Here is a 15,129-nt window from a genome sequence, read left to right as displayed (position 1 = left end):
AAATAGAAGCAGGAGCAGGACTATTCTGTCCATCCTTGGATTTAGAAAAGGAATAATAAAAACATTTTGCTCAAAATATTTATTAGTACAGATTGGAACATTTAAAAAGCTCTGTTTCAGTGCATCCAGGCTTACACTTAAAAGTTTTGAATTCAGGTGTACTTTAACAGAAGGTCTTTGTCTGCAGAAACCTGGTGACCTGAAAACTGCCCATGGTATTTTCTCACTTGTGAGTGGCAGAGAAATAACAAACTCAATCAAATCATTTTTTTCTTTAACTTTTTCTTGTTCACAGTGGAGAACATTCAGCTAAATTTGAACCTTCAGGTGGGAAACAAAAGTGGTGTTGTGTGCAGCGGTGAATTGACTGTTTGCCTGGATGGCCTTAATGTTGACTTGGGAAATTTGCCTAATGGCACCATCATGACAGAAAGTAAGTACTGCACACACATGGTTCATTCTGATACTTCGTTTGAGGGTGATGGGTCATACATAAGAAATTACTTAATGCTTCTTAATTGATTTGCAGCTCTTCAATGAGAATGTGTGTTTTTATAGTTAGTATTAAAACGGGTAAGTTTGTTCTTTAAAAGTAATTGTTTCTTGTTGGAATTGCAAAATCCCATTTCATGAATCTATATTAATAACTTAATTTCACAAAGTCTGAGGTGTTATCTATTGCTTGTTTTAAATTGATTTGAAAATGATGACCATAATTTTATTACTGTCTTAAAATATGGCTCTTATTTATAAGCATATAATAATAGCAACTTGTACACTACGGAATGCTCTGTGTAAACTTACTGTATTCTGGTGTATGTTATACTACAAAACAGTTAGTTTTCAAGCAATCAAATTTTGTTTAATGTTTGTCATTTCCATTTGGTTTTCACCTTAGTATTTATTGAAAGTTAATTTTAGGTTGGCTGAAAAAATGCAGGAAAATTTTAATTACATTGGCACAGTCATTTATCAAAATCTTGTAACATCTAATTCTTCAATCTTTTAAAAATATTTGTATATACTTAATTGACTTTTATTGACAGCACATTGCAGCACTGTATAACAATGACTTAAGCCAAATGAAAGCCATGTTTTCCTTTAGGAAATTAGTCACCTGTTATTTACAGCTTCTCTAATTTCATTCCAGGAGTAATTTAATTCATCCTAATGACATGTCTCATGACAAATGCTAGCTTTTCATCTTCATTTCTAGATATTGAAAATATTTTCTTGGGTTTATAAATGTATCATATAATATTGCACAGAGGTTGCATGTTGAATTAAGAATGCACTAAATTTGTTAGAAATCCAAAAAGAAATTGGAGCATGAATACAATTCATAAATAAACTAAGAAGCACCACTAAGTTTTTTTGTTGCTACAGTACATTGAAATGTTTGAAAAACAGTGCAAAAGTCTATGAAAATATTATACTTAAGACTTCTTAAGCAACAAGTTGATGAGATCCCTGCAGAATTTGAAGTCCTGGCCCCCTCTTTCTCTGACCATGAGGAGATAATGAGCTGTTGACTTTGTGAATTGCTTTGTATATCTGTTTTCTTTGCATGCTGCTCATAGTTCTGCTATGTCTAATAAAATGCTGAAGATGATTTCTAAAATATTTATTCAAATTATTTTGATTAGAATGCTTTTACAGTATGGATTGCATTAAAAAGTTTCTAACCATATTTAAAAGAGATATTTATAATTATTCAGTAATCATAATAGACCAGAAAGTTTTGATTCTTAATGTATGCTCTTGAACTTTCTGTTTTAGTACTGAATATACAATGCTAGATTTGTGCTGTGAAAGACAAGTCTGTTTTAAGGAAATTTTGAACCCAGGCTGCTTTATCTTCATAAAGCATTGGGCACTATTTGGAGACCTCTGTGGTTTTATTAACTTCATATTTCATCTGGGACTATATAGGAGCAGGAGGAAAGCATTTGGCCACGGGCCTGTTCCATCATTTAATTGGATCATGGTGCATTTCTACCCCAACTCTGTACAACTCTATTTATATGTTTTTTCATATTCCTTGATACACTTATCCAATAAAAATCTATCAATTTTAATTTCAATTAAGCTGGAATCCACAATATTTTGTGGGGACACATTTCAGATTTCCATTACTGTTTGTATGAAAAGTGCTTCCAGATTTCTCTTCCAAAGATTTAATTCTCATTTAAAGGTTATGACCTCTGGTTTGAGGTCCTGCCACCAGAAAAATTAGTTTTTCTCAATCTATACTGTGAAACCTTTCTAATTTTAAATATATGAAGAATTCGCTCTGCAACCTTCTAAACTCAAGAGAATAGAAAACAAGTTTGTGTAATCTGTTTGATAATTTAATCCAGTTATCATTCTGATATGCTGCACCGCTTCAGGACCAATGTATCTTTCCTGAGGTTAGATGATCAGAACTGAGTATTGTAGACCAATTGCAAACTCTATGACCAAAATTTTCCTACTATTGTATGACAAATGCCTTAAGAAAAAGACCATGATTTCATTTACTTTTTGAATTTTGTACTAGCTTTGAACAATTTCTTTTACATGAATGTTTGGGTGAAATGCAGTTTCCTCCAATTAAATATTGTGAAGTCCATAACTAATAACTATAGTTACTACCAGAAAGTATATACACTTCCACCAATTCTCTTTCTCCTTATCAACTGTCTTGGACAAAGCAGATGGTTTGCAGCCTCAGTGTGTTTTTGGATGTCGAGCTGACCTTTTTACCTCACCCTTGCCATCACTAATACTGCCAATTTCCACTTCCACACAATTGCTTGCACCCACCCTACTGTGACTTACCCATGGTAGGAAAAGTCGTACATATCTTTGTCACCTGGCAGGACTCCCAACCTCCATCCTTCATAACCTTCAAATTTTTTGTACATTCCTTACCAAACCTAATTCTACTCACTCATCATCCCTGGCCTCATTGAACTGCATCCTCCTTGGAATATAATTGAAATTGTCATCTTGATATTGAAATCATTCCAGTTTTGTCTCACCTCACTTCCTCTAGCTTTACTGGGATCTGCACCCCCTAAATCCGCAAACTATTTACAGTTGTGCCAGACCTGTCTGGATGCCACTCTTGATTGTCTCCCTTCGTCCTTCTGTGCTGTCCTTCCTTAAAAACCTTTTCAAAACCCATTTCTTTCATTATAGCTTAGTATCATATTTTTAAAAAAGAAATCTGAGAAATACCGTAGAATGTTCTTCTATACTTAGGTATGATGTAAATATACTTAGGTTGCTCCTTCTGTTTGAGAGTCTGACACAACGTACCATTTGGAGGCCCAGAATGAGAAAAAATACTTGGGCAATATTCTTTCAGTTGGTGCTCAAAGGATGTGAACTAAAGCACACAGCTTTTATTGTCAATCTGCTGAATGCATATCAAGTTTTATTTTTTTTCTTATGATCAAATTAGTCTTTGCATGGTTTTGTCCTCTTTCTGCAGCCATCTCTAGCCTAGTAACCCAGTGCACAACCGCAGTCATTCAACTGTGAATTAATTATTATTTTCATTCATATTTGGGGAGGGCCTTTCAAATTATTTCAGACTTGCTGCATTTCCCACATTTAAAGGTCCCTTTCAAATCTACCTTTTTTTGACAAGCCCTTCTCCCTCCATAAACATTTTTATTCAACTTTTTAGAATTTACCTTTTGTCCTTTGAAGAATTTCTAATGTTTACATGGCAGTGTTCAGGCAGAGTGGAGACCATCATGGCTGCACAAAACAACAGAATGCGCCATTCATTACTCAAAGCCTGAACTGCTTTTTTTCACCAGTTGCAAGTCCAGACCCTGTAAACTGCTTGGGGAATCAAAATATGAATTTATTAGCCTCAATTTCCAGGTTTGACTTGTCTAGCCATTAAGAGAAGTACACATGGTCTTGTCTGATTTTGCCATAGGTCTGATGCTTTCCCATCATCATAATCATACCACACTAGTCAAGAGCAAAGTTTGCCTGCAGTAACTCAGCCCAACTTTGCAATATGTTCACATTGTTTTGCATCCGATCAGTCTAGTTTTGATTATTCGCAATCCTGGCCATTTTCAAATTAACACAGTTGGAAAAATTCAATTCTTTGTCTCTGTCCCAAATTTGAAATTATTAATAAATAATGTGAAAAAGAAAAGCCTCAGAACTGCTGTTTTGGTATCCATGATAGTAATTTTACCCAATTCCAACGAAGTTCCATGTATGACTACCTTCACTGCAGCCAGTTATCATTAGTCCATTTCAGTGTACTGTCCACTTGTTTTATGCATAGCAACAGTACAGATTAATCTCCAGGCATATCTGTTGACTCTTACAGCAGTTTACATCAACCCAAGTGTCAGTGTCACTGGTTTGTTGAATAGTGTGGAAATAAAAGCTGTCATAAGTGTCCTCCTTCTAAAGATTGCACAATTTAACATATGAACATACCAAAATCTGAATCTTTTATTGCATGAAGACAGCTCAAGTCCAGTACCTGGTAAAATCGAGCTTAAGTTGAAAAATTTAAATTGTTACTCATATTTATTTGTAGTATACATCAAAATCTGTTCAGCTATTACTAATGACTGATTTTGGTCTTGACCTAAATATGTGGATTATTAATTAATGAAATTGGAGCGTAGGCTTTTAAACATAACTATTTAACTTCTATCCATTGAGGTAGGTTTGCTCGCTGAGCTGGAAGGTTCATTTTCATCAGCGAGCAAACCTACATCCAGAACCTCAACCTGAGCTACAAATCTTCTCAAAACTCGATTCTATCTATTGAGCTGGAACTGGCATTGAGATTACTCCTCAGATTATATTCCAAAGCAGTTGCATGTAATGATGGTTTATGTAATTATTAGTTCCAAAAGTAATGGTACAACTGCAAATATTTAAGGGGTGCATTTGAGGAGAAATTTCAAAGAGATAGTATGTTTATATAATAAAATTCATGCAACAGTCACATGGTATGACAGAGCTTGAGTATTGTTAGAGTAATGCTGTTATAGCTTTTCCTCTTGCATTTATTACGATAGAATTACAAGAGTACGAAATCTCAATGTAACAATTTATACTGTATGAGAAAAGGTGCTGACCCATTGGCAAGTAGACTCTGATTAGTAGAAAGGTTGCCATGGAGAATACTATTAAATTTTTTGTTTAAATTCAAAGCAGGCAGGTTCCATCAGCTGAAGGGAAATAGTGATGTATTGTTCATTAGGATCCATTAGTGGTTGGGATATATGTCCTTCGTACATGGGATCACACTGGCACTGGAATTCACGTATCTCACTTGTCATTTGTGTCATCTTTTTGGCTTTACAGCCTGTTACTGAAGAATTGTTCTCATGTTGCAACTGTATAGTAGCAGGACAAAATGGCTAGCTTCGTCTGTTGTGCAAACCCAAGGTAAGTTGAGTACTTTTCAAGGCCAAAGCCATTTGCTTACCGTTCAAGCTTAATGCTGCACAAGGGTGTGTAAGAGCAAACCTGAGGGATATGGTTACCCTAATCAGATTATTGCTTGCTGTTTATCCTGCAAATTTAGGAATGGGCCTAAGGCTGCAATATTTTGTCCTGAAAAGTATCTAGTTGACCTCAGATCACCCAGGAAGGGCAAGGTCTCTCAGAAATGTGAGCAGCAGGTGAAGCTACTAGACATTTCCATGCTACCATTAATCAAGAAAAACTTGTTCGTGCTAAGAATTGCACTTGCAACCAATATAAGACTGTCAGTGGGCTCTCGGTGTGGGTTACCATAAATTTTCTGGAAGTTACATGTGTTCGCATACAGGGTGCTGCTCTTTGTGAACGGAAAGGATAGATCCATGCACAATGCCTTTTTAAGCCAAATAAAAGCTTGGGTCCAGACACTTCCTGGTGCATTCCCCATGACAGTGCCTTGACAAATCAGAGTTGACTTGCGTCGTTTAAATTTTATTAAAAACTTGGCAGTTAACTGCTCCCTGATGTATTGTCCATGGAAAATGCTCTCCTGCTCTGCATTCAATTGTCAACCAATCAGCACCCTTTTCTCATGCAGTATAAATTATTGTGCTTTATCAGATTAGATATTCATGCAATTTTATATTGATGAGTGAAAAATATTAAACTCTGGCAGGTTTCCTTTTTTCAACAATTTATATAATGCACAATTCTCAACGGTTTTGTTTGGAAATGGTGCAGTTTTCATAATGTGTAAGTGGACAAATAATTTGGGAAAAGAACTGGCAGCAAAGTGCTATCATTCTGTAGCATATATGCTCTCAACTTCTCTTGTTGTGGAGTACTCAATTAGCTCCATGGACAAAATAACCTGTAGCCAGTTAATGATTTCAGTTTACAGTCGATTATGAAGAGTCTTGAGCTTAGCTGACAATAATGCTGTCACCATTTTTTTGTCAACATAATCTCTCAATCAGATGTTGTCAGTTCAAAAAAGGACCCCACGTAAATCAAAAAAAAAGAATTGTTTTAGTAAATCAACAAATGCCAACAATTGACTCTGACTAATCTAATCTCAAGAATTAAGAGGCACTAAAATTTTAAATTGGAAAAAGAGGCATTCTTTGATAACTTTTAATTGATGTCAGGTATTCAGTACTTTTGATAAATGTTGTGCAAGACAGATGAATACATTTTAATTGGTTGTATATTTGCTTGAAATGTTTTCTAATGATACAGTCTTTGTTTTGAATTTGTTGTGGAACATTTTTCAAGTTTTAGATTGCATCTTCAGTTGTCTAATTAGTAAAGTTTTGGAATAGTTGATCAGAAATTAGGCATTTAAATTGAATCTTGTAAGTATTGAAAATTGTAAGCACGAGTTTTTTTTTACATACTTAAGACGCAAGGCTTGGCAATAGGAACTTTGAACACTCATACGGAAAATGTCTGACTGCATACTTAACTCCTTGCATGATCACGGTGACTTGTGAAATTTGCCAACCCAACAACAAATTAAACAGTACTTTTGACTGCTCACATTCTTATATTTCATGTCTCCATTAACTTTTGTTTGATTTGTTAAACCTGGTATGTATGCTTGTTCACGAGATTATGGGTAAATTTTACATGGAGCTGGTATGTTTTTTATGAGATCACCTCAAGGGTATAAGTTAGTGGCCTTAAGTACAACTTTCACTGAGGTAGCTGAGTTGCTGTTCTTTTTGTCCATGATATATTTTACGGTTAAAAAGTTAGGAAAAAAAATTACTGATTAAACAAAATTGAGTCCATCTGAGTCAGTTCTGAGCCGATTGGTAGTTATGCATTTCAAGCTATTTTATATCGAGAGGCCAGGCTCTTTGCCAATGTTATGATGAACTGGTTGTTATGTCTGCTAGTTTTTATCTCTCTGTGTTTCTTCTATAGAATTTCAGCAGAATGGTAGAAGTCATCAAGCTGATGATTCACAGTGTTCACCCTCACGTACCAGTGTTTCCCCAGACAGAGTGAGGTAAGAGATGGAATTATTCAAAACACTATTTTTCGACAGAGCTTTATCTACTACAAATTATTAATCTATTAAGATTCTGGGTGGATGAATTATATGTACAAGCTTGAAGTGCAGGGTTTTAGTGTTGAACTGGTAATTCAGACAAGTGGTGAATTATTTTCCTGTTGGCTACGGCAGAATAATCATTTGTTTAAAGTGTCTTTTGTAGGATTATCTTTGCAGTTATTTGGGAATTGCATATGTAGCACAAGAGTTCAGTACTTTTTGATAAAATGTACCAGAAACCTATGAGTATCCCGATGCACTGCATAGAGTTTGTTTTTTCTTTCAGAAATTAAATATTTTTGGAACTAAGGTACTAAAATGTTAGAGAAAGTTAAATGTTTGTCTTCTATATTTTTCACTTCGTTTAGAAGTTTTAATTGTTTAAAAATTTATGAAAAGTTAAAAATGAGATTGAAAACTTGGGTTTTATATTAGCTAGATTTGTTAATCCAGATCAACTATTTGTAAATTAAGTATAGAAATAATATCATTAATAACTATGTAATTTGAACTCTGCAGAAATAATTATTAGCATGCACAATGTAATACAAGCAGTTGGTACTGGTTGGTTTAAAATTCTGTCTGAAATACATTTGTTTTGAGACATTTATGATTGTATGGAAATATTTGAGCTGTATTGTTGCATATATTACCTTGCAATATTATGCATTGATCAGGCAATTTTTCTGAATAAGATTCAAATCGGAAGATAGGAGACTATAACATTTATGTTGAATGTAGAAGAGGGAAATTCCTGTGCTTGTGATTAGCTAATCTGGTTTATTTAGTGGAGTGTCTCAACCAGAGCCTCAGACAGGCCTGCACATAGTGAACCCAGAGCTCAAGCTCCTGTCCAGAACCACAGCAAGCATTGATGACCGAGAAACATGTCAATCAGGATAGACTGAGTGCCAGGTTTGGACACTGCTAGAAGGACTGCAATTATTGGTCAGAAAAGACACAAAAATTGAGAAAATTATTAACTGTGAGGAGAACAGTGTAACATTTGAAAAAGTACGTTGACAAGTTGGTGATGTGGACAGATTGGTGGCAAATGAAGTTCAAAGGAAGTGGTGGAGGCTAGTACAATTGAAACATTTAAAAGGCATCTGGTTGGGTATGTGAATAGGAAGGGTTTGGAGGGGTATGGGCTAGTTGCTGGCACGTGGGACTATATTGCGTTGGGATATCTGCTTGGAATGGATGAGTTGGACCAAAGGGTCTGTTTATGTGCTGTACATTTCTATGACTCTTTGATTCTGATGATATGACACTGGTTAGATTTTATTTGGAGTTTTGTGTACATTCTGTGCACCACACTATAGCAAGGATATAGGACAGAAGAATTTTATGAGGTTCAATTATGAACAAAGGTTGGAGAGGTTAGGGGTATTTTCATTGGAGAGGAAGACTTAGAGGAGATTTGATGGAAGTTTTCACAATCTTGAGGTGTCCCGATTGAGTAGATAAAAATACTATTCTTGCTTGAAATATCAGTGAAAATTGACACCAAGTTGAAATATTCAGAGAGCCAATGCAGACATGATGACCTGAGGCTCCTCCTTCTGCACTGTAACAATTTTTTGATTCGCTGACATGCTGGATACCCCTGTCCCTTCAGTCTCTCCTTGTGAAGAAAATTTAGTTTGTTGGGGAAAAGTGGCAGGTTTTGTCATAGAGGTGGACAACAAAACATGTGCTTTCTTCAGACCTGGAATGCAAGGTATACATGTTAAAGCACAGCTTTTTGCAATACTGACTGCTTTAAATAATGTCTAGCTCAGAAAATCACAAATACATTTAAAAATCTGTGGAGATAAAATACTATGATTGCACTGAGACATAATGTGGCCTGACCCCCCACATTCTGCCTCACCACTGTCCTGTACTTGCATGATGCCACACTGAGTACTGCCTGCCACTGGATAGCTTTCAGGCAAAGATTCTTTGCCCTCATTGGTCTGTGTATGGGAGAGGAGGATTCACTCCCATTTATGGAGCATCAACTGGCAGTCCAGTGGTGATCAGATCATTCAGCATAGAATCTGATGAGGTCTTTCTGGCTGGTGCCTTCACTGATTCTGTCATGAGGGAACTACAGAGGAATATCGATTATCCAGCATTCGATTATCTGGCAAGATTGCAAGGTCCCGATGCTCGGTTAACTGTTACCTGGCATTCGATTATCTGGAATTCGATTAACCAAATGAAATAACTGCCTCCCCATGTCCTTCAGTTAATTGAGGTTCCTCTGTACCTTGCAATTTGTCTTAATGTTTCACCTCTGCATTGAGTTTCTCTGAGACTTGAGGAAGGAAACATTCCTAGACCCCTCAGTGCTAGAAGGGAGTCATGTCTAGTGAAATGCTGCATGAAAACTGAGGGTGTGCTTTATCCTCTACGTGTGACAATTAAACACTGGGACAGCCACTTGTATCATGCACCTGGACTTTCAACATGATCTTCAGGTGGATGAGGCTTCCCACTAGGATGTTGAACTCTTTCTCTTCCTGTACTCATGGGGATTTGCACACAGAGTAATTACAGTATATCCTAAATTGCTATGCTACTGTTAAGATCCCTTCCCCATGCTAAAATACTCAATATTGTTTGAGTCCCGTAGCGAAAAGTAACTTGAACAATATACGTATTGGTGCCAAAATCTTTATTTTTCTGCCTCACAACTCACCGCATAATTGATTGTTTGGTGGGGTGTTTGCTTGGGGTAATGGAGTTGCAGGTCTTGTGATTTTTCTCACTGACCTTGATCTGAACCATCCTGATCGGCCAAGTCTGATCTTTGTTATGTTAGTTGGCTAATAACTGACTAGTCTGACATTGCAACAGTGATTGCATTTAAAAACAAAAGTACTTATTTAGCTGCAAATGAATTTTTAAATTTTTGGTCATAGGAGTGCTACATTTAGGGCCTCCTTTTTGGAATGAGGACAATACAACAAGTTGAGTTGCTGCTTTTAACGACTATTTAGTGATTCCTGTTGGAAATAATTGTATTAGAATTTTCGAGAGGTGAAGATTGGACTTGAATGTAAAACTTTCCTGTGTCTGAATACCATTTTGAGATTTATATTTAATGAGGCATGACAAGTTTGAGAGACCGAAGGTTGCTTGAAGCCTACAGAACTATTTCTGCTTCAGTAAGTCAGTGCATTCAAGGAAGGACTCTGAGAGGGAAAGGCACAAAATTATCAGGAGAAGAGGGAATTGTTCCGAAATCCACATAGACATATGCTATTAAAAATAAATACAGCTTTAAAGTAAAAGCAGATTTTATCAAAATAATCAGCTTAAAATAAAACTGGAGCACAATTACATAAGTTCATTTGGTTAATTGCTACATTTTTTTGTGGACAGAAGCAGAATCTTCCTTTGATAAGTTGCTGATATTTGCTCACCAACTCTTTCAAGTTTCAGTCAGTGAGCCAGCCTCTTAAGCATAGGTTCAAAAATTGGGAGCAGCATTTGCGAGATCTGCAGAGTGGAAGAAAGTATCTTTAAATTACAGGATGCAAACAAAATCTCCTGGAAAATTCAGATGAAATTTCACAAATGATAGTGTTAAGTTCGAAGCTTTGTTTTCTTTTTTTTTCTCTTTTTGAGATTTGACATTTCTTCAATTTTAGAAAAGATTTAGCAGATTCATTAGCCAAGAAAAGCTGTATTATAACAGAGTCCATGACGTGTTCTGTCTGGATATTTGTTACTTGCTGCAATATTTTCAAAAGGAAAGTGAGACGTGTCTGACTAAACTAAGTTCTGTAATCCAGCACCAGACAAGAGGGCTGTAATCTTCATCAGCGTGGTGATCTGATACAGAAGACAAAGCTGCTGAAGTAGAACCTTAAAGCTGTCAGATTTTTCTGAAACTAGATGGAATGACGATATTTCCTCAGTTCCCTTGTCAACACTTAACATTAATTAATTTATTATACATTATATGTTAATCGGCAGCACAGTATTAAATCATTGTGGGCTGAATGGTCTAATTCTGTTCCTACATCTTGTGGTCTTACTATTCCCTTTAAAACAGCAATTATTGCAGTCACACAGAACTGTGACTTTTTACATCAGCATTTTGGGGCATTTTCTATGTTAACTGTATTCTGCAAATATATGTTTTATCTTCCTCACGGAAAACATGATTTCAGTCAGTGTGACAAGCTAATTTGGATGTGAAACCAAATCTTTTAGTTGTGCTATTTCTTGTGTTCTCCTTCCATTGCACAAAATAGAAAATATTTTCCGAGTGATAAATATCTTTAACAAGCTAAACTGCCTCCAGTGTCTCTTCCAGTGTCATTGCGTTATTGATTTCTAGTGATACGTGTATGACTGGTGTTGGGTTATTACACTATCACTTTGTTCTCTTGAAGCTGAAGTTAAGTCAAAGTATCTTCAACCGCCTTAGGTCGACATAAAAAATCTCGTGGTACTACTCAAGAAGAGCAGGGGAGTTTTGACAGTGCGGTAGCCAAGATTTACTCTTTAGCTAACACTACAGATGATCTGATCATTTACCTCCATGCTATTTGAGTGTCCTTGATATGCAGTATTAGCTGCTGTGTCTCTTCACATCAGAACAATAACTGTGCTTCAAGTGTAATTCTTTGACTTGTGAAACGTATTGATAAGTCCTGAGGTGAAAGGTGTTGTATAAATAGAATTGCTGTCTTGTCATCTTCTCCCACTGGAAATATATTGTATGGATGCAAAAATACACTAAGCCAACAGGTGAGAATTTAATTCTGTCAAGAATGTTTTGTTATGAGACAAGCTATTGGAGCAGTTAAAAATATTAGTTTGATGCAATTAATCCACATATAGGTTACCACGACAACATTGATATTATAATAGAATTGCTGATATTTATTGTTTTGAAATATGCACTCTGAATGGCATTATGTTTAAGCTTTGTGGATTTCTTGAATTCAATCTGTAAAAAGTATACCAATGAGTTAGTGGACAGCTATATTTTGTAACTTCATCAAAAAATTTATGAACAAGTGTTGCATAATTTAGCTTGCATCTGATAATAATTCTTTGTTAATACTTACAATCTGATGTTTAATTTTTTTGATTTTGCTATATTCCTTATGTTTAATAGCTAAAATCAGGGTCTGAGTAACTTGACAGACACTGTGGCACACCCCAGAATTAACAAATACCTCATTGTTTTCTTAACAATTTAACTGCAGTGGTTCATTACATTTCCTAAAAAGCAAACACATGTATGACTGCAGTGATTAAGTTGTTAGCCATTGATTAAAACCAGCACTGGAAATCTTGCAGTACTATATCTCTGGGGAGCTTTTGTTGGACAAAGTAAAATAAAAATGTTGCAAAGTTAAAAGAATATTTTCATTTAATCACACAACTTTTGCCCTACCTTTTTCATTGTGTACTTTATTAATTTACAGGTTAACCAATGGGGAAGGATGGTAATCTGCAATCATGTGCAATTAATTATACACCTTTTCAGAGACTGTGTATGCAAGTGGTTAGCTGTTTGGCCATACAAATAGATGTAGAGCACTTCATGTTAATGTATACATGTTGCATGCTTACTTGATTAAATTTTTTACATCTGTAGCTACAAGGATGCTGATTGTAGGATCACCAGATTCTGTTAAAGTGATGGTGTTCATTCGACTTTGAAATGAGTCAACAGCAGGTAGATTGATTAAAAGTCAGCAGTATTATTGAATTTAAACAGGATGTACAGCAACACGAGCAACTGGAACAACTGAAAATAAAAACAAAGTTAGACTTATGGCAGGCTGGTTGTATAATGAAAAGAGCATTGGATTTGCTTTCAGAAAAGTCCGTTTATATATAAAGCTCAACAGTTTTTCAGATTTAGTTCTAGTAAATGGGTCAGTTCCAGCAGCTGGATGTGCTCCTTATGCAACAGGAGGCTCTGCCTTATTAAGAATGAAAATTATAATGTTACCTGGCCTGCTTTTAAAACATCTTCCAATTGATTGATTTTGCAGTAGACCATCAATAGTGGCATTGTTCAAGAAGTGGAAGGCAAAAACTATCTGTTCTTGTTGAAGAGAAAATTAGGGTTATCTGAAGCATTGCTTAGGATTTCAGGGGGATAAAATCAGTAAAATAAAAATAGATTCAAGGCATGAATAAATTTCTCTGCTAAACAGGTATTTTTCCTGTCTGCCTTTGGGGGGCTGTTTCCTTAGAGCTCATAAACTGAAAGTGAATGACCCCCTACCTCCCAAATTCCATCAACTGGAATTGATGGTACTGTACCATTTGGACCATGCTGATTTCTTGGATTTTGGGTTTCTAGTACAGAATAACATTTATGCAAAACATGTGGCATCATCCTGCAGAATGAGAGTGTGGTTTAACTGCAGGACATTCATAGAACAGTACAGCATAGAAGGAAGCAGCTTGGCCCATCGAGTCTGTACTGACTTTTTGAAAGAGTGGCAATTAGTGGCGCTCCCTTGCTCTTTTCCTCTATTTCTATAATTTCTTTCTTCAAGCATTTATCCAGTTTTCTTTTGAAGTCTATCATTGAATCCCCAGCAATCGTAATTTATATCGATTGGTGCATTCCAAATCCTATAGTTATTGTGGAAAACATTTTTTTCCATGTTACTTCTAGTTCTCTGATCAATTCCCTTTAAATCTGTGCCCTCTGATTATCAACCTTTCCACCATTAGAAACAATTTTGCTTTACTTTATCTAAGCTACTCATAATTTTGAACGTCCTCTTAGTAGTGGATGCTCTTCTTGGTCATCTCTTAGAAGCGCAATCCCAACTTCTGTAATCCCTCATCCCTTGTCTATCCGTTCTGTGTCCTTTCTGAACACTCATTCTTTCCCAGAATTCTATACTTAAATTTGCTTCATATGGTCCTGAATTAGTGGTTTATATAGGCTTAACATAACATCATATTTGTATATCTCTATTTATGGCCCCATGAACTATATATGTTATTACCATTGCCAATATAAATAAGGTGTCCATCCTTGGAGCCATCTTGAAAGCTACCTGCATCAGTTTATGCAGTCTTGTGTTTAGAATACATCCATTTCAATATATGCAGCTACACAGTGTATAATGTTTTCCTATGTTGTCATTCATTTTGTTGACTAGTTACAAATATTTAAGTTAAAGGAGAACAGAAAATGGTGTTCAAAAATAGATATTTTCATTAGTTTTCGAAGACATTCTTGACAGCATGAGGAATATTTGCTCAGTAATGTGATTATTGGTGCATCTCAGTCATAGGGCATTTTGTCCAGAAACCGTTACTGTAAAATCATCTTGATCAGCTTCCATCAGTACACTAAACACAGCAATTCTATATCTGCACCACTTCCCATAATCACTTCTATGCTGTCAGACTGCCTGATGGTTGGCAAGCACCTTGAGTTAAAAATTTATGTCCTGACTAATGGGAAGTACGGTGGTTCAGTGGTTAGCACTGCTGCCTCACAGCATTAGGGACCCGGGTTCGATTCCTGTCTCGGGCGACTGTCTGTGTGGAGTTTGCACATTTTCCCTGTGTCTGCGTGGGTTTCCTCCGGGTGCTCTGGTTTCATCCCAGTCCAGAGATGT

General features: G+C 36.0%; 1 protein-coding gene across 2 annotated transcripts in view; it reads left to right on the top strand.

Annotated features, from left to right (window-relative positions):
• wwp2 (WW domain containing E3 ubiquitin protein ligase 2) overlaps positions 1–15,129 on the top strand; it is a 204,434-nt gene that overhangs the window by 79,636 nt on the left and 109,669 nt on the right. For both annotated transcript variants that reach the window (XM_043706703.2, XM_043706701.2), the window contains exons 5-6: positions 296–433; positions 7,390–7,474. In XM_043706703.2, coding sequence (XP_043562638.1) covers positions 296–433; positions 7,390–7,474 — 223 coding nt within the window. The remainder of the gene's footprint in view (positions 1–295; positions 434–7,389; positions 7,475–15,129) is intronic.

This window comes from Chiloscyllium plagiosum, unplaced genomic scaffold (genome assembly GCF_037043375.1).
Source record: "Chiloscyllium plagiosum isolate Xiang-an unplaced genomic scaffold, Cpla_swu_hap1 HiC_scaffold_17, whole genome shotgun sequence".
Classification (NCBI taxonomy): Eukaryota; Metazoa; Chordata; class Chondrichthyes; order Orectolobiformes; family Hemiscylliidae; genus Chiloscyllium; species Chiloscyllium plagiosum.
The sequence above is the reverse complement of the archived record's forward strand: the minus strand, read 5'-3'. Positions and strand labels throughout refer to the sequence as shown.